The following is a 25,801-nucleotide window of genomic DNA, read 5'->3' as shown; positions in this document are numbered from 1 at the left end:
AGATCTATTACCTGCAAGATAAATTAAGGGAAATACAATATACGTTTCTAATGAGATATTATTGCTGTTAAAAGAAAGCATGCATATTACACACTCTGATCTCTTTGAAAAATGCAATCAGATGCCAGGAACTCTAGGACAGCAATTTTGGAGATGCTCTAAAATACATTCTTTTTGGAAATCTGTAACTCATATTTTTGGGGTCACAGGAATACAACTGCCAATGGATACAGATGTATTATTGTTTGACAATATATGAGGGGTGGCTTTAGATAAGAGATTTCTATGGCTTTGGATTTGGAAGATCTTGTTAGTGGCTAAAAAATCTATTTCACAGCACTGGTGGGAAAAGACTCCCCGTCTCTAACACAATGGAAAAATGAGATACATCTCATGTGTGAGAATGAGAAATAGGTTGATAAAGTAGACATAACTAGGAATCGTAGATCCTTCCTATTTGTATTGGATGCATATTTACAATCATTATCCCACCAGGCCACAAGCTTAATTTTAAATGATTATTGACTACTGATATTGCATATATATGCAATAGGGATTTTGGCATCAGTGCTTTGTATTTGGAAGACCCTATTATTGTATAATGACTGTTAATGTAATAGAAGAATTCAGTTCCTCTTCTGTGTGTGAATAAGGCATATGTAAATGAAATTGCTCTAACCAGAAAGTGTAGTTCTTTTTTGTTAATGTCAGTCGCTTACTTGTAATGGTTGTCACATTAGGCCAGGAGTTTAATTTTAAATGACTATTGTTTTGACACCATGTATATATAGAATGGGTCTTGGGATTAAAGTGGGTTAAAGGGATGAAGGATGGGAGGTAGGGGAAGAGGAAGGGTGTACAAGTGGGGACAGGGTTCTGGTGGGGCATGTTATGGTACATGGGCATTGGAAGGCATCAACCAATGACCCTGATCCTGTTTCTGTAATATTTCTTTCTTTTCTTTATGTATGACTTGTATCTGTTTTTTAAATCAATAAAACAATACTTAAATATAAAATCAAGAAAACCAAACGGGCATGCAGTTTAATGAATGTTTACAAAAATAAACATCTATGTAGCCCTCCCTGTGCTCCATATTTTGATGCTGCCAAAATGCAGGGAGCCTGAGGGCCTTATTTTCTAAACATATCGCACATGATAAGGGACGTTTTGCATGCAAAATGTCCCTTTTCGCGTGCGATACCAAAATGGGGGCGGAGTTGGCCCCGGAAGAGGAGGAGTCGGGGCATCACTGGGGCTGACTCCGCAAAGACGCCGCGGATGACAAAAAGGTAAGGCCCTTTTCGCGTCCGAGTTCGCGCCCAATAGCTACAGCTTCTATGGTGGCACTATTGGGTGCGAAACCGGCAGCGATCGCACCATGACGGTGCGATCACTGCCGGCTAGCACAGGCCCGCCCCCCTGTTTCAGCCCCCCGCCCCTCATTCCCTAAAGTATCGCAGGCCTGCGATACTTTAGAAAATGAGGCCCTGATTGACTAAAGTTTTTTCTCCCATTCTGTATCCATGGAAAGGAAAAAAAGCTTAGTAAATCCTCTACTTTGAAAACAATTCTTTACAAAGTGTAACATTTAACCTACAAAATGGTCCACTTGGAATGATTTTGTAGGGCTCCTATCTTTGTAGACATGAATGGAAATTTTGTATTTTCCTTCAGCAATCTCTAACCTACAAGGCAGCAGAGGCAACACCATTTTGCATTGCACCCAGCCCTCATTTTGTAAATGCTCCTAAAGAATCTTTCCATTCATATTTGCCTCATTGACCTGCTGAAATGTTAAGGTCCATATATTCCTCTTTCCGATTCCGTTTTCTATAACTGTAGTGCAAGAACAAAACTGGTGTTTTCAGCAATTCTAATCTGATTTACAAAATCAGCAATTCATAAAAGAAACTCTTATGTACTGTATATCCATGCACAGAATAGATTATGAAGTTTAGTAACATTTGAACATTTCTTAAAATTTGGAATTATTTTGAAATAAATATGTAGAAAGAGAACATGAAGAACATTCCCTTTTCTGTCCACTTAGGCCTAGATTTATCAAAATGCAGTAAATATTGTATGCGATAGGAAAAGGGGTGTGTTTTATGGTAATAGCCTATTTATCACAAAGTGCACTATCTTAGCACATTGGTATAGAGATGTGCATCGTTTTAGGTTTTCGAGTCGGGTACCTCATCGAAAATGTCATTTTCCTGCGGCTCGTTTTTTTTTTTTCGGCAATTGTCTACGAAAAAAACCCCCCACCCCAACCCTTCAAATTTACTTAATTACAACCCCCACCACCATCCTGATCCCCCGCCCCAAGACTTACTAAAAGTCCTGGTGGTCCAGCGGAGGTCCCGGGACGATCTCTCCCTCTCGGGCCGTCGGCTGCCACTAATCAAAATGGCGCCGGTGGCCCTTTGCCCTTACCAAGGGACAGGGGCTACCGGTGCCATTGGTCAGCCCCTGTCACATGGTAGGAGCATTTGGTGCTGGCCATCCATTGCTCCTACCATGTGACAGGGGCCGACCAATGGCACCGGTAGGGGTAAGGGCAAAGGACCACCGGCGCCATTTTGATTCCTGGCAGACCCGATGGCCCAAGAGTGGAAGATCACTCCCGGGACTCCCGCTGGACCATCAGGGCTTTCAGTAAGTCTTGGGGGGATCGGGATGGTGGAGGGGGGTGTAATTAAGTAAATTTGAAGGGTTGGGGTGGGTTTGGGTTTTTTTTTTTTTAAATACATGTGCCCCTCCCCCCCACACTAACCTGAAAAATGATTTTTCCCCGAAATCTTTGGGAAAACCCAATCGTTTTTCGGGTCCTTCGATCCATGCCAAATTGGACAATTTCTTTGAAATTTTCCAATTCGGCAAAAATGAATGCACATCTCTACATTGGTATTACTGCAATAACTTTTTTGCACCAAGTACCACAATTGTTGCCATTCCTACCTACAAACACTGAGAGAGAGAGAGAGAGAGAGAGAGAGAAAGAGAAAGAGAGAGAGAGACTAGCTATAAAGCCTTTATAGTACTTAGGTATTTATACTCTATATGAGACCCACCTAGTAACTTGAGGTGAGTTTTAAGAAGTAGTGTACGGGTTAGGGGGCGGGGCCCCTTTGACATTCAGAGTGAGATGTAGAAACAGAACAGTACACTCTTGTGAAGGTTCGATGACCTTCGGAGTGAGGAAACACACACAAAGATGAGATTTGTACAATGTTCTCTCAACCTAGCTTGATGGATTCTCTACCTGGGAAACATCAAGCTAGGTTGAGAGAATATTGTACAAATCTCATCTTTGTGTGAGTTTCCTTACTCCAAAGGTCATCAAATCTTCACAAGAGTGTACTGTTTTCTGTTCGTACATCTCACTCTGAATGTCAAAGGAGCCTCTAACCCCTACACTACTACTTAAACACCACCTTGAGTAACTAGATGGGCCTCCTATAGAGGTATAAATATCAAATTTATTATATTTATGAGGGCCTTAAAGCTAGTCTCTCTCTCTCTCATATTGTAGGAAGGAATTGTGGTACTTAGTGCAAAAATGTTATTGCACTCTGTGGTAACATAGCACACTTTGTGATAAATAGGCTATTACCATAAAACACACTCCTTTTCCTATCGCATACGATATTTACTGAATTTTGATAAATCTAGGCCTTAGTTTGCTAGGTGAAATGTCACTTTTTTATATTCTTTTGATTTATATTGTCACTAGAATATCTTTTGATATAATACACAGAGTACCTAGAAATAAATATGTAATTTCTCAGTGTAGCAACAAGAATTTAAATTCCTCATACTTACTTTAGTATAGAAGTGGCCAAATCTGGTCCTCAACTGCCATAATCAGGCCAGGATTTCAAGATATCCACAATGAATATGCATGAGATAGATCTGTATACAATGGAAGTAATGCATGCAAACCTATCTCATGCATATTCATTGTGGATATCCTGAAAACCTGGCCTGTTTGTGGCTCTTAAGGACTGAAGCTAGCCACCCCTGCTTTAGTAGACTAACCAATATAACGTGGCATTCATGGTGTACATACTAACACAAATTGCTGCCTTTCATAATATTACAGATAAATTCAAAGAGACAAAAAATAATATATCAACCAAATAATCACAAAAAATAAATGATATATTACAATATTTAAGTCAAATTGAATACATTTTCATTACATATAAATGTACCCACCACTCCTAAATCATCATAGCTTAACATATATAGAAAATACATGATATTCACAGATATCATATTACCATATCTATATCATATTCACACAAAAATCATTTCATCTACACCCATTCAATCATAATTTTATAAAAACACTAGCGGTACCCGGCCACGCGTTGCAGTGGCAGAGTCAGGTTCTTTACCCTCCCTCCCCCTTGCTCATTTACCTCAGTCACTCATCCTCCTCCCCCTTGGTCACTCACCCACCCTTCCCTCCCCTGTCCCCACTCCAACTCTCTCCCCTCACACTCACCTCTCCCCTCATTCTCCCTCCCCTGACACTCACCTCCCCCCTCATTCTCCCTCCCCTCACTATCACCTCCCCCCGCCTTCTGCCTACCCTTCAGATCAGAAAACCTTAGTCTTTCTATTTCTGTGGGAACCCCCCCCCCAAAAACCCCAATCCCAACCCTTTAAATCAAATAATAACCCCCCACCCTCCTGCCCCCTCCCAAGACCTGGGAAATTAAAATTGTTGGTGCTACCTGTGGTCTGTCCCTGGGCATCTGTGCGCATTATGTAGCCAAATAGGGGAGTGCCTAACCAAATTTGCATTTCCAAATTTGTTTTGTGGTCTGGGGAGGGCTATTTTGGTGTGTTCCCAAGATCGTGCAAGTTTAGTGTATGTATTTGTGTATGAACCTCCCCCTTCCCCCAAAAAACAACCCTATGAAAAAAACTTCTCTTAAACTAACCACCCCACACTCTCCTGCCCCCTTCCCGCCCCCAGCCATGTGAAAAACAGTAGCCCACCCCCTGCCCCCCAGAGTTGCTGAATGAATGAAACCTGCCCTCCCCCTCGTGACTCCTCCCCAAGATGTTCGCAATAAATTTATCACCCCCCCCCACCCTCCAGACCCCCAGAGACCTGATAAAACTGTCAGTCAATGGAGCGGGCGTTCAGGAGCGGTCCGGGAGCAATGTATTGGCGTAGGTCCATCGGCCGCGAGCACTGAAACGGGTTCCGACGGCCCTTTGCCCTTACTATGTCAGTGGGGTGGAGCAATGGCAGTGGTAGGTCCTCTGACATAGTAAGGGCAAAGGTTTGCCGGCTGCCAGTCCTGAAAATGGCGCAGAGGAGCCCTCACCCTTACTATGTCACATGGGCTACTGCCGCCATTGGTGTCCCAGAGTGGCATAGTAAGGGAAAGGGCTGTCGGCGCCATGTTGATTGCTAGCAGCCGACGGCCGTAGTGCAGGAGATGTGTCCCGGACCGGTCCTGGCCCCCCGCTGGAGCCACCCAGACTTCTGTCAGGTTTTGTGTGTGTTGTGAGGACCTGGGAAGTAAATAAATTTGGCATGTGTGTGGGTGGTTTTGTGTGTGGTGGGAGGCTGTGGGAAGTAAATCATTTTGGCATGTGTGTGGGGGGTGTGAGGAGGGTGGTGGGTGTATTTTATCTGTAAAGGAAATAGTTATCTTCCGGCGAAAAAAGTGCGCAAATGTGTTAAAATGGAAGTGAAGTGTGGACTTGGACTGGCGAAATGATTAGTGTAGCGTGTGTTAGTGTAAGGTGTAACAGATGGCGCTTACGTCCAGCAGATGTCGCTGTTTTCTGGAAAAATGTTTTAAACCTATTTTACCTGTCACAGGAGTGACATATCTGTACTGTAAGTACAGAAGAACCTTCCTGTATGCAAAATGAAGGTTGTGTCCAAATTTGAAAGCAATCGGTTCAGTTATTTCTGAGATTAGCGATTTTGTCCAAACTATTTAACATTTTTATTTATATAGATTTTCTGAACATGTTTCACTTATAAAAGCCTTTCCAGGGGAAACACTTATTATCTCTTAAATATCAACCAATTATACAAAATATCTGTGAAAATGTAGAATTTATTAATATCCATCACAAAAACCACAGTATAGGTGAATACAATTTCTAAACTTTCTAAACAATTATTCAACAATTAACATCAGTTTATTCATTAATCAGAACAGATGTTCCCAGATTCAAACATCAGAGTTCAAAAGTACTTTTCACTCTCCAAATTATGAAGACCGCTTCTGTGAACAAAGCGGCAAAGATTCTTTCATTTTCCAACTCATGAAGGCGGTTCAAGTGTATTGTTATGAAGATCTCACACAATTTGCAGCATACAATTTCCTTCAAAAAATTCACCAGAGCACTGGAAACCTTTATAATTGCCTGCAGAAACATCAAGGACGCCTTCTCTTGACAGAATGACAGATCTTTCAAACGCTATCACCAAATTAAACGTGTGTGGAATCTCTCCTCAAACACAACGCCATCTTGGTTCCACACACGTTTAATTTGGTGATAGCGTTTGAAAGATCTGTCATTCTGTTAAGAGAACTATTTGAAGGCATCCTTGGTGTTTCTGTAGACGATTATAAAGGTTTCCAGTGTTGTGGCGCTTTTTTTGAAGAAAATTATACGAAGCAAATTGTGTGAGATCTTCATAAAAATATACTTGAGCGGCCATCATAAGTTGAAAAATGAAAGAACTTTTGCTGCTTTGTTGATAATTATAAATGTACAGCTATTTATTTATTTATTATTTTTATATACCGACATTCGATCTCAATCGAGATATCACACCGGTTTACATTCAGGTACTGTAGGTATTTCTCTATCCCTAGAGGGCTTACAATCTAAATTTTTGTACCTGAGGCAATGGAGGGTAAAGTGACTTGCCCAAGGTCACAAGGAGCGACAGCAGGACTTGAACCCTGGTCTCCTGGTTCATAGTCCACTGCTTTTGAACTCTATTGTTTGAGTCTGGGAACATCTGGCCAATTAATGAATCAAATGATGTTATTTGTTGAATAATTTTTTTGAAAATTTGGAAATTGTATTCACCTATATTGTGGTATTTGTGATGGATATTATGTAATTCTACATTTTCACAGATTCTTTGCAAAATTACTTAACATTTAAGAGATAGGGATGGCAACTTTTAAACAGGCGCACAGGAGCACATGTGCGCACGTTTGTCAGCCCATTGGCCAGAGACATGACCATTTTATAACATATGCATATATATGCACGTATGTTGTAAAATAGCATGACTGTGCACACACGTGTGTGCAATTTTAAGTGGATGTGTGCTTATGCGCACAAATGCTGCTTCGACCGCATAAGTGGGGAGATTTTAAAATACATGTGCACCGACGCCAATACCAGTTTTCCCAGTTTGTTCCCAGTTCACCCAGGTAAGGGATAGGACTTCCAAACCCCCCTATTTTAATAGCCTTCCTTCTCCCCTGTTAGTCCCGATCCTTAAAACCCTGCCAATCTATCTATCTTTATTTTATTACTTACACGTCCTCCACAGCAGAAGTAAAGTTAAGCAGCAGGGGACCCTGGCACATGCCTATTCGCATAAGTATTTATGTTCTAATTTGATGTTGAAATCCAGGAACGCCCATGCCTTGCCCCTTTTTTGGAACTTTTCATTTGTGCACGCAGTGGGAGAAAGTGTGCACTCAGATGGCTTTTAAAATCTGCTCGGCATGCACCAGCCCAACATATTCATGTAGCTCTAGGTTTTGGCAAGCGTTGGGCTTTCAAAATTTACCTTATTAAGACAGTAACTTTTAGTTTGCTGGCTCGTGCCCATGGACACGGTTATTTTATAACGTATGCATGTATATGCACACATGGTATAAAATAGGCTGAGCGCATGCAAATGTGCGTGCATTTTTAAGTGGGCACATTGCACATCACATCACATTGCACAAGAGGTAAGAGACCTCGGTGTAATGTTCGACTCTGAATTAAACTTAAAAAAATTCATAAGTATGACAATCAAAGACTGTTATTATAAACTCCAAGTTCTAAAGAAAGTAAGACCCTTCCTTCACCAAGCAGATTTCAGGACAGTTCTACAGGTATTAATTTTTCCCAAAATAGACTATTGCAATACCTTATTGCTTGGACTCCCAGCATCTACACTCAGACCTCTTCAACTCCTGCAAAATGCTACTGCCAGAGTACTTACAAACACAAGAAAAAATGACCACATTACACCCGTTCCAAAAGATCTTCATTGGCTCCCGATTTCATAGAGAATCCTATTTAAGTCTTTAACCTTAATCTATAAAACACTCTATAATCAAAAAGTTGAGTGGCTCAATGCCTCCCTTCACTTCTAGACCCCGCAAAGAATCACCAGATGTTCCAGCAATGGAACTTTACCAATCCCATCACCAAAACTAGCACATCTCATCTCCATTCATGAATGAGCACTGTCACTTGCAGGTCCATCTATTTGGAATACCATGCCACAGGAACTGAGGCTTGAAACTAGTTCACATACTTTTAAGAAAAAGTTGAAGACCTAGCTTTTCCAGCAGGCCTTCCCCTGATATCTTACTCTCTTTGATAGTCAAAGCCTTAGAGCCTTCCTTTTAGTTTTTTTAGTCTTTTAATGCTTTAACGGTTTTAATCTTGGTATATATTTGATGTTCTCAATTGTTCTTAATGAATATGTTTTAGTGATATTGTTTGCTTTATTTTATTACTTATGCTAAATTATTTTCTTGAATTTTTGAGATGCGAATTGTATTTTATTTTTCAATGCTTTTATTTTTATGTAAACCAATGTGATGTGTTAACGAACGTTGGTATAAAAAAGCAATAAATAAATAAATAGAAATAAGCGGGCACATTACTATATGCACAAATGCCCCTTCTACCGCATAGATGGGGGATTTTAAAAACCATACAAGCCAACGGATTTGGCCTTTTTCCCAGTTTGTTCCCAGTTCACCCAGCTAAGGAATAGGACTTCCTAACCCCCCTAGTTAACTAGCTTCCCTTCTCCTCTGTTAGCCAAGACCTTTAATACCCCGCTAATCTTTGCTTTTTTTTTTTGTTTTATGACTTACATAGCAGAAGGAAAATTATGCAGCAGGGAACCCCAGTGCACCCTTGTGTGTGTAAAGCAGAGTTGCTTCCCTGTACCAGGTGTTCTCTGAGGACAGCAGGATGTTAGTCCTGATAAGAAAAATGTATGTCAAAGTTTCTAGAACTTTGACTAGACACACTGAGCAAGGCCAGCATGCCCTATACCACATGTCCACACAGGTTCCCTCTTCAGTCTCGTAACATAGAATTATGATTAAAATAAAAAATAGGAGAAACCCAGCTCCATAGGATGGTGGGCGGGTTTCATGAGGAATAACCTCCTGCTGTCCTCAGAGAACACCTGTGACAGATAACCAACTCTGCTTTCTCAGAGGACAAACAGGATGGTAGTCCTCACACATGGGTGAATCCCTAGCTACAGGCTGCTCCCCAACACAAAAGGGAATGAAACAGACACCAAACCAGGTGCCAATAGGTACAATACTGGTACTGTTGTTAACAGAGGGGGAGACAGACTGAACCCAAACAACAGGCCCTAAGTTGGGAGAGTTGGGTTCTATACCTCAAACAGCTTCCAGACTAGATTGGCTGAACCTACTATTGCATCGGCCATCCCTATCCATACAGTAATGTAATATGAATGTGTGGAGAGAACTCCATGTCACAGCCTTGCAGATCTCTTCCATGGGAACTGCTCACAAGTGGGCAACTGATGCTGCCATGGCTCTGCAGAATGAGCCCCAAGATGCAGTCCCAACTGGAATAACAGAAGGAGATGCAGTCTGCTAGCCAATTTGATAGTGTCTGTTTGGCATTGGCAATGTCCAACCTGTTGTTATCAAAAGAAACAAAAGGTTGGGTTACTGTCTATGAGCTTCTGTCTGTTCCAGATAGAAGGCTTGGGCTCACTTGCAGTCCAAACTGTACAGTGATCATTCACCTTGTTGTGAAAGGGGCCTGGGAAAGAAAATTGGCAGGACGATTGACTGATTAAGAAGGAAATCCGTCACTACCTTACGCAGGAACTTAGGGTGTATACACAAGACCAACCTGTCATGATTAAACAGTATAATGTGATAAGTCACTAAGGCATGTAGCTTGCTGACCCTGTGCGCTGAAGTGATCGCCACCAAAAATATGACTATCCAGGTCAGGTTCTTCCGATCATTGGTGTGCAGCAGCTCAGAAAGAGCTTTCATCAGCTGAGCTAACACCAAGTTGAGGTCCCAAGACACAGCGGGAGATCTTAGGGAAAGCTTCAAATGAAGCAGGCCCTGCATAAAATGTACAACTATAGGCTGTACAGAGATGGGCGTACCGTCTACACTGTGATGGTATGCACCAATTGCACTAAGATGAACTTGAATGGAGTTGTTTTTTAAGCCAGCTTCCAATAGGTGTAGAAGGTAATCAAGCAGTTTTTGTGTGGGGCAAGAGAACAGATCTAGAGCCTTCTGTTCATACTACATTGAAAACCTCCTCCACTTCAGTCCACAGGACTTTCTAGTGGAAGGGTTTCCCACCAGGACCCAAGACACATCCCTTGGAATATCAAGCGGCTGCAGGATTATCCTTTCAACATTCAGGCTGTGAGTGACAGGGCTTAGAGATTGGATGCCACAACCTGCCCTGATCTTGCATGATGAGATCTGAAGAAGTACAGAGATTGATCGGTTTCCAGATGGACATCTCCCGCAGGAGTGAAAACCAGACCTGTCTTGATCATTGAAGGGCTATGAGGATCATAATCCCTCTGTCCTTGCGAAGCTTCAAAAGAGTTTTTGCCACTAAGGTAATCGGAGGGAATGCATACAGAAGTCCCTGGCCCCAATGACGGGCAAGGGCATCTGAGGCTGGTTTGCCATCTGACCTGTACAGGGAGCAGAACCAAGGCACCTTCCTGTTGCAGGGGTACATGAATAGCTCTACGTCCAGGCTCCATCAGAGGTAGAATATCCAATTTTCTACCTAATGGTCCAGGGACCACTCATTGGTCTGAAGGCTCGACTCAGCCTGTCCTTTACTACATTCTCTGTCCCAACCAGGTACATGGCCCTGAGCACCAACCTGTGGGACAGGGCCCATGATCAGATCTGGACCACTTCTTGACACAGGAGGTACAATCCCATGCTTCCCTGCTTGATGACATACCACATGGCTACTTGGTTGTTGGTCTGGATCAGGACAACTTTGTTGGACAGCCAATCTCTGAAAGCCCATAGTACGAACCTGATCACCCTGAGCTCCAGGAAGTTATTCTGACAAGAACATTCCTGAGTGGACCACAGAGCCTGGGTGCTGATCCCATCTACATAAGCTCCCCACCCCAGGGTAGATATATCCGTGGTTAGAACAATTTGAGTAGGTGGACTCCGAAAGGAGATCCCCTATTCCAAATTGGAAAGTACCCACCACCAGGACAATGAGTTCCTGAGAGACGTGGTGACTTGGATGAAATCTTGGAGGCTCTAAGAGGCTTGGCACGACTGTGACCTCAGGGTCCATTGGGCTCTATGCATGTGTAAGCGTGTCAAGGGAGTAAACATGGACAGTTGTGGCCATGTGGTCCAACAGCCTCAACATGTGCCAGACTGACACTTGCTGGCTCTGTTGAATCTCTGCCACAATGGTTGCCAAGGTGATGGCTTTCTGGAAAGGCAGAAAGGCCTTGGCCTGAGCCATATCTAGTAGGGCTCCTATGAAGTCCAATTGAGGTGATGGGCTGAGATGGGATTTTGGGTAGTTGCACTATTAGTTTTGGGGGTAAAAATAGCGCTTTGAAAACTCATGGCCAAATGCGGGCTAACAGTGTGCTCCGCTGGAGCGCACTTTACTGTATCAGCCCGAACGTATGCTGTTAGACTCTCCTGAGGCTTAAACCGGTAAAAAGATGGAAACTGGCGGTTCTCATTGCTTTCTTTTTACTTTATTTCCTGAAATCTGCTCGTTGATGTAAGACTTCCCCGCCCCCTTTTTGTTTTTTAATAATTGAGGCTGTATGAATATTTTTGTAAAATACCGTTTTTCTTTGTTATATCTTGAATTGTACAACCTATTTCAGATCAAGGTGTTCCTTGTGTGAACCATTGAAAGCATAAAAATAAAATTAAAAAAAAAGGTAACACGTTTAACAGAAACATCAGATCCAATTATGAAATAAAACAAATATAAATGTATTCTTTTATGAATCCTCTTTCCAAAAATGCAGAGAATATCATATGCACAATAAAACAGCAATAATCATATTAATCATCATAAGAGCTTAAGATTTGCAACAAGTGCAGAACAGAACAAGGACATGCAAAAAAAATATATTCAAATGCTGGTACCACCTCAGTGGCAGCAAAACAAACTTCCTCCAGTGCCAAACACTTTGTGAAATAAGATAAATCCCTAAAAAAAAACAAAACACCTAGAACCTTCCCATGCCATACCATAACAGCACTAACTCTCAGGACTCAAAACAGCAGCAACCTTATCTAACAAAAGGCAGCAAAGGCAAACATTACACCAAGACCTAGAACATTAATACGCTATGGGGCCGATGCAAAAACGTTGCGCTAATGTGTCCCCAGGCACCTCTCCTGAGGTCGCGATTCAATATTTAAATTAGGGCTTGCGCTGTCAAGGCGGTGCTAGGGGCGATTGCGCGCCCCTAGCGCTTCCTTGACAGCGTGAGCCCGAGAGGTATGCTGTCGACGACTGTCTGCTGGTTAAAAAAACGGACGCTGAATTTATCAACAACTGTTTTCCTAACTAGCGCACATGTACAGGTTAGGAAAATGGATGTTGATGTTGATAAATTCAGCGTCCATTCTCCCAACCTGACCACCAGCACCGGAGTGTATACATCAATATTAAAGTATCAGGCACTTAACATTAATTTATTCACTCCTTCACTTATTGTCGATTGGTCTCTTCACTGTCACATGTCAGTGTCAGGACCAATCACCTTTCAGAAGCCTGTCCTGAAAGGGGATTGGCCCTGTCACTGACAAATGTCAGTGAACAGGACTAATGGGCAATAAGTAAAGGAGTGAATAAATTAATATTAAGTGCCCGACACTTTAATATTGATTTATTCACTCCTTACACTGTGGGCAGTCAGGTTTGGAAAATGGGCACTGAAATTATCAGCATCTGTTTTCCTAACCCATGGATGTGCCAGGGCTTCAGGAACCGGGCGCTTGTGAACTGAGCGTCCGCTTCCTGCACCCGACTGCCGTGCTTTTTTTTAACTTTTTTTTTTTTTTTTTTTTTTTTTTTTAAAAGAGTTGTTCCTCCTACTTAATATCCCAATGATATTAAGTAGGAGGCAGTACAGAAAAACAGTTTTTTTGCTTTTCTGTACTAGTTTTAGGAGCGCTCAGAAATTAACGTCTGCTCCGGGCAGGCGTTAATTTCTGATTGCTAAAATGTGCGTCCTAGACGCACTTTTTTTTTTTTTGCATTGGGACTGAATAGCTAATAGCCTCATTCACATGCATTTGCATGTGATGAGCGCTATTAATTTCACTCCGCGCTGGACACGCATTGTAGAGGCACTAATCCCCTTATTGCATAAGGGGATTAGTTAGCGCCTCTACAACCCGCGTCCAACTGCGGGTTAACAGTGCGCTCAGCTGAGTGCACTGTACTGCATCGTCCCCTATGTAGTGGGCATACAGAACAAGCTGAACTGCTACAAATCCCTACTGAGAAACTACACACTAGCCAAAATACTGCAGTTCTGTCACACATGTGCAACAAAGACAGAGCCTTACCTAATACAGGATAAGGAACTACAAATTAGAAACAAACACACAGACAAAACTGAAATGGAAAGCCTGTGAAACCAGTCTCAGCCTCTGTGAGCACTGGAATACTGACGAAACAGCAAAATACAAATATATGAGAAATGCACATTCCCAAAGATGGCATATTCCAATTGCTGAAAGTCAAAGTAATTTTTTTTACCTTTATTGTCTGATCTTATTTTTCTAATTGGTTGGTCTCAGTCTCTTTGTTCCCCTTTGTCTGTCTTTTCCTAGTTCCCTTTTCAGAGTCCCTATTATTCTGTTTCTTCTTTCCTTCCTCCATCATACACACACACACAGATTCTCTCTCACATGCACTCTCGCAAACAAATGCTTTCTCTCTCACAGGCTCCGACTTGCATGCTCTCTCTCACAAACACACAGCCTCCCACTCTCATATACTCTCTCTACATACAGGCTCTCACTCTCATATGCTCTCTCTCATATCTAGGCTTTCACTCTCACATGCAGGCTCTCACTTGCAGGTTCCCACTCCCACATACTCTCTTTTACCCAGGTTCCCACTCGTACACATAGGTTCCCACTCTCACATTTATTTATTTATTTATTTATTTATTTAAAATCTTTTCTATACCGTCGCTAAGTTATATACCATCGCAAAGGTTTACATGTAGGCACATATTTAATGTAGGGTAAAAGTGTACTATAGTACATTCTAACAGGTGCCGTCAAAGGTTCAGTTACAATATATCATTAGACAAAATAATTTTTAGAGGAGTGGGTCATGACCGAGTGTACTGAAGGTATTTTCACAGGTAAATTTATCATACATGGTGTTATCAATATGCTTATTATGATGTGTAGTTCAGGGACTACTCTACTGTACCGTCCTAAGTACTGTGTGTCGGTGCTTATCTGCCTATTCCTGAATAATTTCTATTCTCCCGTCTCTTTGTAAATTGCTTGTTTAAAAAGCCATGTTTTTAAACTTTTCTTAAATGCCTTGAGATCACTTTGTTCTTACTCCCCGCACACAGGCTATTTTACATGCTCTCTCCCACATGCAGGCTTCCACTCCCACATGCTCTCTCACATCAACCGTCTCTCACACCTACATGCTTTCCTTCATACACACACACAGACAGGCTCTCGACTCCTGTGCTCTCATACATACACAGGTAGGCTTCCCATTCTAGTGCTCTCTCTCATACACACCACATAGACAGGCTTCTCACTCCCTTGCTCTCTCTCATACATACACACACACACACACTCAGGCCTCTCACTTCCATGCTTTCTCTCACACACACACACACACACACACACACACAGGCTTCTCACTCTCATGCTCTCTTTCATACATACTGAGGTTTCTCACTCTCATGCTCTCTTTCATACATACTGAGGTTTCTCACTCTCATGCTCTCTTTCATACATACTGAGGTTTCTCACTCTCATGCTCTCTCTCATACACACACACACACACACATCGGCTTCTCAATCCCATGCTTTTTGACAACATGCTCACACAGATGCTTCTCACTCCCATTCTGTCTCTGTCTCATATATGCACAAACACACACAAACACACACTCTATTAGGGCCTCTCCATCTCTTCTGTGCCTCCTTGCTGCAAGGCCTTTTATCTGGCCTTGCATGTTGAGCTCCAAGATGGCACTGTAATGATCAGGCCTCTCTTCTTGGACTGCGTGGGATGAGCTCTGCAACGGCCCTGTGATGGTGGGGCCTCTTCTTGGGCTGCATGGGATGAGCTCTGTAATGGCCCTTCAACAGTCAGACCTCTCTTCTTGAGCCATGCAGAATGAGTTCTGCGATGGCCCTCAGATGATCAGGGCTCTTCTCAGGTGTAGGGCCATTCTAGATGAGCTCCGTGATGGTCCTGTGATGGCGAGCCTCTTCTTGGGCCTTGCAGGATGAGCTCTGCAATGGCCCTTTGATGGTCGGGCCTCTCTTTTTGGGCCACGTGGGATGAGTTCCACGATGGCCCTTTGATGGTTGGGCCTCAGTTATTGGGCCACGTGGGATGAACGACACGACAGCCCTGTGACGGTTGGGGCTCTCTTCAGGCAATGCGGGAGGAGCTCCGCGGTGGCCCTGTGATGATTGGGGCTCTTGGGCATTGGGCCATGTGGGATGAGCTCCACGATAGCCCTGCATGGTCAAGCTTGTTCTTGGGCCACGTGGGATGAGCTCCATGATGGCCCTGCGAAGGTCAGGATGAGTTTCACGATGGCCTTATATCGGGCATCTCTTCTCAAGTGCTGGGTAACTCTGAATGGGTTGGCCTGAGTGCAAAGTAGGTGGGCCACCGTGGCTATGCCACTGCTGTGAGGGGGGGTTCCCAAATTCTCAACAGCAAATCCTTAAGGATCTCATGCATCGGGACCACCACAATCTCCTTAGAAGGCTCCATAAACTGAAGCATCTCAAGCATTTTGTGCCATGCATCCTCCTCTGTAAAATGTTGGAATGGGATGACCTCCACCATCACCCTCATAAACTCTGCGAAAGTTAAGTCCTCAGGTGGAGACTTCCTTAACTCATCTGAGGAAAAGAGTTTGATAGGAGACCATCTGAGTCCTCAGAGGAGGACTCTATCTGATCATTCCCCCAGGGGTCATAGAGACTCGCATCTTCACTGTATGCCACAGGAGATGGGGCCCTAGGTGCTCAACCTATGCCCAGAGGTGCAAGCACTAGTTGAATTGGACAGGAAACTACAGGCCTTGGTGCCTCCACTGACCCCAGTGGAGCTTCCTCCTCGGAGGATCCGGTGATGACCACTGTATCAGTAGGGGGACACCTTGGTGCCCTTCTGGGCAACAGTGCCACTACAGGAACAGATGCCAGCTTGGTCAGTAAAACACAGATGAGCACATTGAGATTCTCCAGATGCAGTACAAGGATGGGCAGCCTGGCTCCGGTGACGTTGGTGCCACAGGACCAAAGCCCTGCAGCACCTGCTCCACTGTCAGCTGGACTCGGCACTCCAGCTCCTTCTCAAATATTTCCAATACCATCACTGACTGAGAGGACAGAGGGGTGGTCAGATCTTCCTTAGATCTGTGAGGGGGATCCGCGGTCCCCAGGCATTGATGGAGGAATTGGAATTCCTCACCACAGGGCTGCTTTAGGAGCACCATGCATCAATGGGGACCGGTGGTGATGCTTCTTAGTCTTCCCTTGATGCTCAGCCCAGATCCTTCCCCGGTGTCGAGATCGAAGACAATGAACCCAGCATCCTCGGCCCAGAGGAAATCGATAACGGACTGTCTCCAGTGCCCCTCAACAGAACCAACGGTCCCACTGATGTCAATGGCATGGTGCCCATCAGTGCAGCTCCAAGGTCCTTCGATGCCGATGTCACCGATGCCAATGGCTCAGGCTTTCTCGACCCGAAGAGCTGATCTATCTTGTCGAGTCTAAGCCAACATCCCTTCAAGGACATCTGGGCGCACAAGTGCCAAACCCTAGACATCATGCAATCTCACTCAGGCAGAGGCTACAAACCTCATGAGGATCAGTGATAGACATAGCCCTCAGGCACTGGGGGCATTGGAAAAAATGGACATGGCCATGATGAGGCAAAACTAAAGGGCTGAAAGTCAAATGATGGCAGCGAGCATTTATGGCACTGAGACACTGCTACCATGGGGGAATCGATTGTGAAGGGAAACCTACCGAAATGCCGAAAACCCTAACTGGAGATACTATGAGAAGGCACCAAGAGGGACCTGGCGATGGATCAAAGAGAAAAAATTGTGAAAAAACGCAAAAAATAGTTTTCTACAAGGCAAAAAGCCAAGTTTTTAGCTCAATCTAACCGTGCGGCTCACAGCTATGTGGAAAGAAAGAGACTCAGAAAGGATCCCACGTGGTCAAGTAGTATAGGGCATGCTAGGCATGCTCAGTGTGCCTTGTCAAAGTTCTAGAAACTTTGACATAAGTTGTCTGCATCGGGCTCCATCTGATGTTGTCACTCATGCGTGAGGACTAGCATCCTGCTTGTCCTCGGAGAAATATTTACGCGCTGGTTTCAATGTGAAATCCTGAAATGCGTATGCCCTGCCTAGACCACGCCCGACCCATTTTGGAACCATATTTTTGTGCACGCAGCAGGAAATAAGCACTTTTCCGGTCAGCTTTTAAAATCCAGTTGGCAAGCACCAGCCCGACATATTCACCTCCCAGTTTTGGCGCGCGTCAGGCCTTTAAAATTCACCTTTAAGTGTTTTCCCTGAAGAAGCTTTTATAAGTGAAACATGTTGGGGAAACGTTTTTATAAAATTGTGATTGAATGGATGTAGATGAAAAGATTTTTGTGTGTGGTAGTTCTATGATATCTGTGAATGCCTTGTGTATTTTCTATATAAGTTAAGTTATGATGATTTATGAGTGGTGGGTACATTTAAATGTAATAAAGATTTGAAAATATTAGAGCACTGGTATACTTTACTGATATCTTTTATCCAGCAGAGTTCAGGATTTACAGTTAAAATGCAGAAGCCAATGTTCTAAAGCATGCTTAAACTTACAAATATAAGTACATACGTAAACCAGGTGCTCTTGCGCTACATGTGAACTTTAGCTTTTTCACATTCATACGCAAAAAGCAGGCTGGAAAGTAATGAGATACAAAATTATGTCTAACATCTCATTACCTATTAATGCATAGGTAAAGTATATGTGCAAATTATTTTACAAATGCTTTGTTGTGAGAAAATGAGCTAACACCTGGGGAGGTGTAGTTAAGATTTTTGTTATAAGGTCTATAGATAAAACATGCACATACTTTACCATCTGGCCTCATTTGCATGTCATTAACATCGCCTGTTAGTATGAGCAAAAAAGCAAGCATTTACATGCATACTCAGGTGATGTTAATCGCACTTTAGTACACTGGCTTCTTAGATACTTGCATTTTTTTCTAGGCAACCCAGACCAAAGTACATGTTAAAATGTATCTCAATGACTCCAAAATACATGGCTCAAAAATCAATACAGGTAAATACAATAATTCAGCTAGAGTTATGAGACAAATAACAAAATCAAACAAAACCAAAAGACTAAGTACATCTCAAAAGATTATTTGTTGAACAGGTCTGACAGAAAGTCTCAAGAAATATTTTGTGTTTCCAGTTTGTCTACGTAAGGAATTCTGTAGTTCCATTCCTGTTCATCACGTATTTGCTATGGGAGACAAATCAGACTTTCCCTGTAGCTAAAGTACTTCAAGAAACCAGCTGAGGCTTGCAAAAGCACTGCGAAAGTGAAAAAAGCCTCTGCATTTAACAAATGCAAAGAAAGCACACAGCAAAATGCAAATTGAGAAATGCACTCTCTAATGTATTGTCTCTGGGGTGCAATATTCCTTTACTTAAGAGGAAATGTTACTTACCAGACCCTCGCTGGGCATGATGTTGGTGAGGTGAACAACTTCTAGATGTGCTGACTGGGACACCAGGGAATCGGATGAGAGGGAGATGATGTGGTCACAGATTCCCGATAATGTTTTACACTAGCAAAACAGACAGGCAATGCTTTAGCACACTGAAGGATAGCACAGAGCAAAATATAACACTGAATCTTGGTAGAGTAATTAGGAGGTAATTTGCAAGGCCACTTCCGTGCATAAAACCTGGCTTTTCGTGTGCAAATGGAGGTTCTCAAACTAACCCGGACTTGGCGCATATAGAAGCACCTACGGAACCCGGTGTTCTGTGGGGCAATTTGGTTGTGGAGTCAGCACATACATTGTGATTTTTAAAAAGAACGCATGGAAGTATGTAGACGTAAATTATGCCCTTCAAAAAGGGGGTGTAACTTTACGTAAGTGAATGTGTCCACATATTCGGCCAATCACCTGAGTATTTTCAAAGCTATCCTACGTGCGCAAGTTCCCTATGAAAATATGTGGGAAAATCTATGTGTACAACGTAGGCAGGCTGTTTGAAAATTACCCTCTTAATTCACCTTGCTTATGACAGTATATATATATATATATATATATATATATATATATATATATATATATATATATATATATATATAAAGCACTGCATTAATCCAAAGGTCAAATACATACAGATCAGAGGCAAGAAAGCTGTTCTTTTGTGCTACAGTCAAGAATGCTTCAAAAGGCACATTTTCTTTACCTGAATATGTCATAAAAATTGCAAAGTCACAAAAGTTTTCCATTCATGGGAGATTTTTTTGTATGGAAAGCAGAAAATGGAAAAATGAATGCAATGCTAACAAAAGAAATGAGGTCTGCAAATGCAGTGAAACGTGAATTTTCCATTTTCACCTGTTTTGTCCATTTCTCCATTGAACTCCATGCTCAAAATTAATTTGCTGAAGCGGTCATTTTGTCAGAGCTTTTACTCAAATATATTCGCATCTCTCTTACTGACAGGAGTGTGGACCATATACCTGCAGGATGTATATTATATGTATTCCAGAAGCAGAATTAATGTCATCTTAAAAAAAATTGCCACCTTCATAATGTATGCCATGTGCACAAAATGGGAAAATTCTTTCAAAACAGTACACTGCATGGCTAATGGACGATTTAAACATGAAATAACCAAACTCTTTGTCTATATTTTTATTTATTTATTTATTTGGAATTTTTCTATACCGGCATTTGTTTGCACATCACATCGGTTTACATTGGAACAATTAGAGGAAAAAGAAAGGGAATTACATCTCAGAATTTCAAGAAACATCTTAACAAATTAAAAGGTAGTTAGGTTATAGGAGGTAGGCTGAAGCTTTAAGGTAAGCAGTGAGAGAGAAAAGAATCATCGATGCTTTTGCAATATATAGAATGAAAAATTATTAGTGCGAAAACAACAAAGAAACTTTATACCATGCTTTTTGTGAAGAGACTAGTGTTTCGGGCTTGGTGTATGTGGGTGTTATGCGAAGGCCTGTTTAAACAGCCATGTTTTCAATTTTTTTTTTTATTTTGTGTGTTGGGTTCTAGTCTTAGTTCTTGGGGCATGAAGTTCCAGATGGAAGGACCAGCAAGTGATAGAGCTCGTTCGTGGGTAGAGGAGAGGTATGTTAGTGTTATGGTTTGAGGTGTTGGAGTGGATTCTTGGGTACTGCGGTGATGGCCATTCCCACGGGGAGGAGCCCCGTGAGGAACCGCAGTACTAGGCTAGACTCTATACACGCAGACACAGAAGATTTGTATTTATTATACAGCTTGGTGATACTACCCAGGAGGTGGCAGCAGTGAGATAACCCAGTAGAAGGAGTCCAGGGGTCCTCGGCAGAGGATACCAGTCCCACACTTAATAGATGGTAGGCAGCGCAAGGTAGAAGAGGAAGTCCAGGATGCAGGCACCCAGCGCTGAGCTTGCGAGTAAGGTTAGATTACTCACTGAAGTAGATAGCTGTAGTGATGGAGATCCTGACAGGCAGAAGTAGTTGAATTGTAGGCACCAAGACAGGGAGAGCAGGCCTTCGAGGAGCGAGTACCCAGTATCCCAGATAGGCACCTGAAAGAAAGCACAGGGCCCCCGAGGAGCGGGTACCCAGGTTAGAGGTGAAAGGTCCCGGAGAGCAGAGAGGGCTTCCAGCAGCATCAAGGAAGCGGCAGAGTAGCTTAGACCGGAGGCAATCCAATCCTTGCTAACTCAGTTTGTTAGCAAACGAAGGGCAGGCTAAATACCCAGACGGCGTGATGTCACTCGAGGGGGCTGCCCCCGATGTTCCCACCATGACGTGAATAAAGATGTGGGTGGCGTGCGCTCGCACACCCTAGGAGGCCCTCAGGAGAAACATGACGAACACCGTCGCCGTTGCCATTCCAGGGACGCCGGAGAGAGTGGCATGAAGATCCGACAGCAGCCATCTTCCCAAGGCTTGAGGAGAGAGAAGAAAGAAAGCTGAGGCACAGAGGTCGAAGCCGTCTGAGACCGATGGACGTAACAGTTAGTTTAGGTGAGGGTATTGGTATGGTTCCGTTGTTGACGGATCTGGTGGTTCTTTGCGTGGATTGAGGATGGAAGGAGGCATTGAGCCCATGTATGCTTTGATTGTGTATGGTCTTGTGTATTGGATGTCAGTGTGTGTGGGTGTTATGTGAAGGCCTGTTTAAACAGCCATGTTTTCAATTTTTTTTTTCAATTTTGTGTGTTGGGTTCTAGTCTTAGTTCTCGGGGCATGGAGTTCCAGATGGAAGGACCAGCAAGTGATAGAACTCGTTCACGGGTAGAGGATAGGGGTGTTAGTTTAGGTGAGGGTATTGGTATGGTTCCGTTGGTGGATCTGGTGGTTCTTTGGTTGGATTGAGGATGGAAGGAGGCATTGAGCCAGTGTATGCTTCGATTGTGTATGGTCTTGTGTATTAAAGTTAGGCTTTTGAAGAGTATTCTGAAGTGTATCTGTAGCCAGTTTAGGGCTTTTAGGATGGGGGTGATATGTTCATTTCTTCGGGTATTAGTAAGTACTCTGGTGGTGGCATTCTATAATAGTTGAAGGTATTTGTTTTTAATTGCTATTTATACATGGTGCTCTTTCTTTGTCACTACAGATGGATATTTACATTGGGGAAGATTTTTCAAAGTGATTTAGCCACCTGCCTACAGAGCTGGAAGGCTCGATCTCTTAGGATGAGATTTTCTCCTGCTGAACAGCCTGGTATCTACTTAGTTATCCACTCAATCTGTGGGCTTTCTGGATTCTGGAATTACTAGAGAGAACTTGGGGCCTGATTCGTTAAGACTTTTCTCCCATTCTGTGTCCATGGGAAAATGCCTTCATGAATCAGGTCCTTAGCTTGCTCTCACTGATTTTTAGTACTAGCTGGCTAAGTATAGTGGTTATTCCTATGAGCTGGCTTTAATTTGCTGTTCCTTGTGACCTTGGGCAAGTCATCTCACCCTCTTATTGCCTCAGAAGTAAACTTTAAGACCTGCGCACGTGTGCACATGTGAACTCATTTTCCGGTGCGCGCACCTAGATGCACCAATTTTATAACATATGCACATATACGCACGCATGTTATAAAATCAGCTACCTGCGCATACTTGCGCATGAATGCAGTCTCGAGCAAGCAAGTAGGGGGAATTTTATTAGGAACGTGTGACGATGCATTAGGCCTTTCTCCCAGTTCGCCCCAGTAAAGGAGAGGACTTACTAAACCCCCTACATAACTTGCCCCCCTTTTACCCTATTAGCCCCAAGTGTTATAACGCCGCTGATCAGCTTTGTTTTTATTGTTACACAACGTATACACTGTCCATAGGAGTAGTAAAGTTAAGCGGTAGGGGATTCTTGTGCACGCTTGTGCATGTATTTGATTTCATGATGCAGTCCCAGGCCACCCATGCCCCATCCAGACCAAACCCATGTCCTGCCCCTTTTTCACAAAACTTTTTCTATGCGCGTACTGGGAAATACATGCATGGACGCGGCCCTTTTAAAATCCGCGCAGCCGGCGCACAGCTGAGTCGGGTGCATATCTCCTGGTTTTGCCATGCACAAGCCTTTGAAAATCGACCAGTCAGGTACAGTCTTAGGGCTTCATTTACTAAGCATGTTTCCCATAGGTACAGAATGAAGTAAACGTTAAGACCCGCATGTGGGCATACATGTGTGCTCGTTTGCCGGTGCACACACATGGGCACGGCAATTTTATAACATATGTGCGTATATGCGCAGCTACGCATGCATATTATAAAATCGGCTATGCGTGTGTACATGTGCGCATAATTTTATATTGATTTGTTTTTATTTACTTATTTATAACTTTTATATACCGAGGTTCAATTAACAGAATTAATTATCACTTCGGTTTACATTACAAGCAGCAAACGACAATGACATAGTCTTGTCTTACATTGAACAAGACTTACTTGATGTGCGCATCTGAGCCCAAATAGGCGATTCAAGTGCATAAATGGGAGGGGAATATTAGTAGGTAGGCGCGCTGACGCAATTACCTCTTTCCCCAGTTCATTCCCGATTCACCCCAGTAAAGGAGAGGACTTCCTAAACCCCCTAGCTAACTTGCCTCACTTTTACTATTAGCCCCAACCTTTAAAACCCCGCTGACTTGCCTAGCTTTTTTTGTTACATGACTTACACGTCAGTAAATCAGAACCTAAATCAGTAACTTTAAAAGTGGCGCGTGGACGCACATCGGTGCACGCCCAGGTGCATGGCCATTTTATAACTTGGGTGCACATTATAAAATAGCCAGGGTACTCACATGTGTGCAATTTTAAGAGTGTGTACACCCAGCCGCATAAATCGGGTTTCTAGCATATAAGTCAGGGTGAGCGCGCACTCATGCCTTGGCCAGTTTCTCCAGTTCATCCACCAGTTTGCCCATTCTACAGTTGGGTCCCCCAAACCCCACTGGTTTAATAGCCTTCACTCCCTCTGGTTACCCTAGACCAGAGCTTTCCAAACTGTGTGTCGGGACACGTTAGTGTGTCGCCTGCAGTGTGCAGGTGTGTCGCGCAAGCCCGGTCAACTCTGATGCGAGTTTGGACTTTTTTTTTTCTAGAGATTCACTTTTTTTTTCAGTTTATGGGTTGCTTATTATTGGGTGATTTTTGCTGTCAATCGCGTTTTTTGGGGGGGCTTGGTGGGTGGAACGAGCCCAGCCATCCTTGCATTGGCTGCTGCTGCCGATGAGGCCTGGCCATGAGGAGTACTGACTGCAAGCAGCAGTGTCTGGTGATCATGGAAGGGAGTGAAGCACTTAACTGGCAACAATCAAAAAGACGAGGTACATGAGTGTGGGGGCCAGACATGTGCTGGGGGGAGAGAGATGAGTGAGTGGGGGGCAAACGTGCTGGGGGGACAGACATGTGCTTGAGGGGGAGAGATATGAGTGTGTGGGGGCCAGACATGTGCTGGGGGGAGGAGAGAGATGAGTGTGTGGGGGACAGACAATTTGTTTTATTATTGTTTCTCATAAATTATAACAATAACGAATCTTGGAATATATATTTTTAATATAAATTTAAGGTTTTCATGAGATAGGTTGTGTAGTGAAACATTTTATTTATGTATATATTTAAGGAAACATACATAAATTGTCGAAATATGTTTCGTTCGTTTAACCTTTAACCTCTGGTTTACTAGTAGACTGAATTACCGTGTCGTGAAATAATGTTTGTCTAAAAAGTGTGTCACCAACATGAAAAGTTTGGAAAGCTCTGCCCTAGACCCTTTAAACCTTTACAAAATCCAAAACGGCTAGTTTTTTGGGGTTTTTTTTAAACTTACACCATCTCCAGAGCAGAAATAAACTTATGCAGCAGTGGACATGGGCGAGCGCCGTGCAAATCTCTTGGACACGTCCTGAAGTTCCCATGTCCTGCCCAGACCATAACCAGACCATGCCCCTTTCTGAAACAGAGTGAAATGGGCACTCTGCAGGAGATATGCGTGCATCCGGGCAGCTTTTAAAATTCGGACAGCGCATGCAAGCCCCACTTGTGCGCGCATCCCCTAACTGACGCACACGCTGGGCTTTTAAAATCTACCTCTCAGGTTGAATGGGGCTGATTTTCAAAATAGCCTATCTATTTAAAAAGAAAAATCAGAAAGGTGAATTTTTAAATTCACTCGCGGGCATCCAAGTGTGCTCAGTTCTCGGCGCGCGCACATGGACATGCCAATTTTATAAACACGTGCACGTCAACACGCGCATGTTATAAAATCCACTAACTCGCATGCGCGAGCAGATTATAAAATCGGCGCGCGCACGTGTGTGCAAGTGCCGACTCGCGTGCATAAGGGGGGGAGGGGATTTTTCAAGATATGCATGGCGACAGACTAGGCCTTTCCCCAGTTTCCTCCCAGTACGCTCCAATAAAGGGGAGTACTGGGAGGGATCTTTCTAAACCCCCGAGCTAACCTGCTTCCCTTTATCCCTATCCTCTCTGACCCCTAAAACC

At 43.3% G+C, this 25,801-nt stretch overlaps 1 protein-coding gene across 1 annotated transcript in view; it reads right to left on the bottom strand.

The window, feature by feature from the left end:
* LOC115094679 (connector enhancer of kinase suppressor of ras 2-like) overlaps positions 1-25,801 on the bottom strand; it is a 545,829-nt gene that overhangs the window by 215,133 nt on the left and 304,895 nt on the right. The window contains exon 7 of the mRNA XM_029607931.1: positions 19,273-19,392. Coding sequence (XP_029463791.1) covers positions 19,273-19,392 — 120 coding nt within the window. The remainder of the gene's footprint in view (positions 1-19,272; positions 19,393-25,801) is intronic.

Source organism: Rhinatrema bivittatum, chromosome 6, assembly GCF_901001135.1.
Source record: "Rhinatrema bivittatum chromosome 6, aRhiBiv1.1, whole genome shotgun sequence".
NCBI classification, from domain to species: Eukaryota; Metazoa; Chordata; class Amphibia; order Gymnophiona; family Rhinatrematidae; genus Rhinatrema; species Rhinatrema bivittatum.
This window is presented reverse-complemented; position numbering and strand designations above follow the sequence as displayed.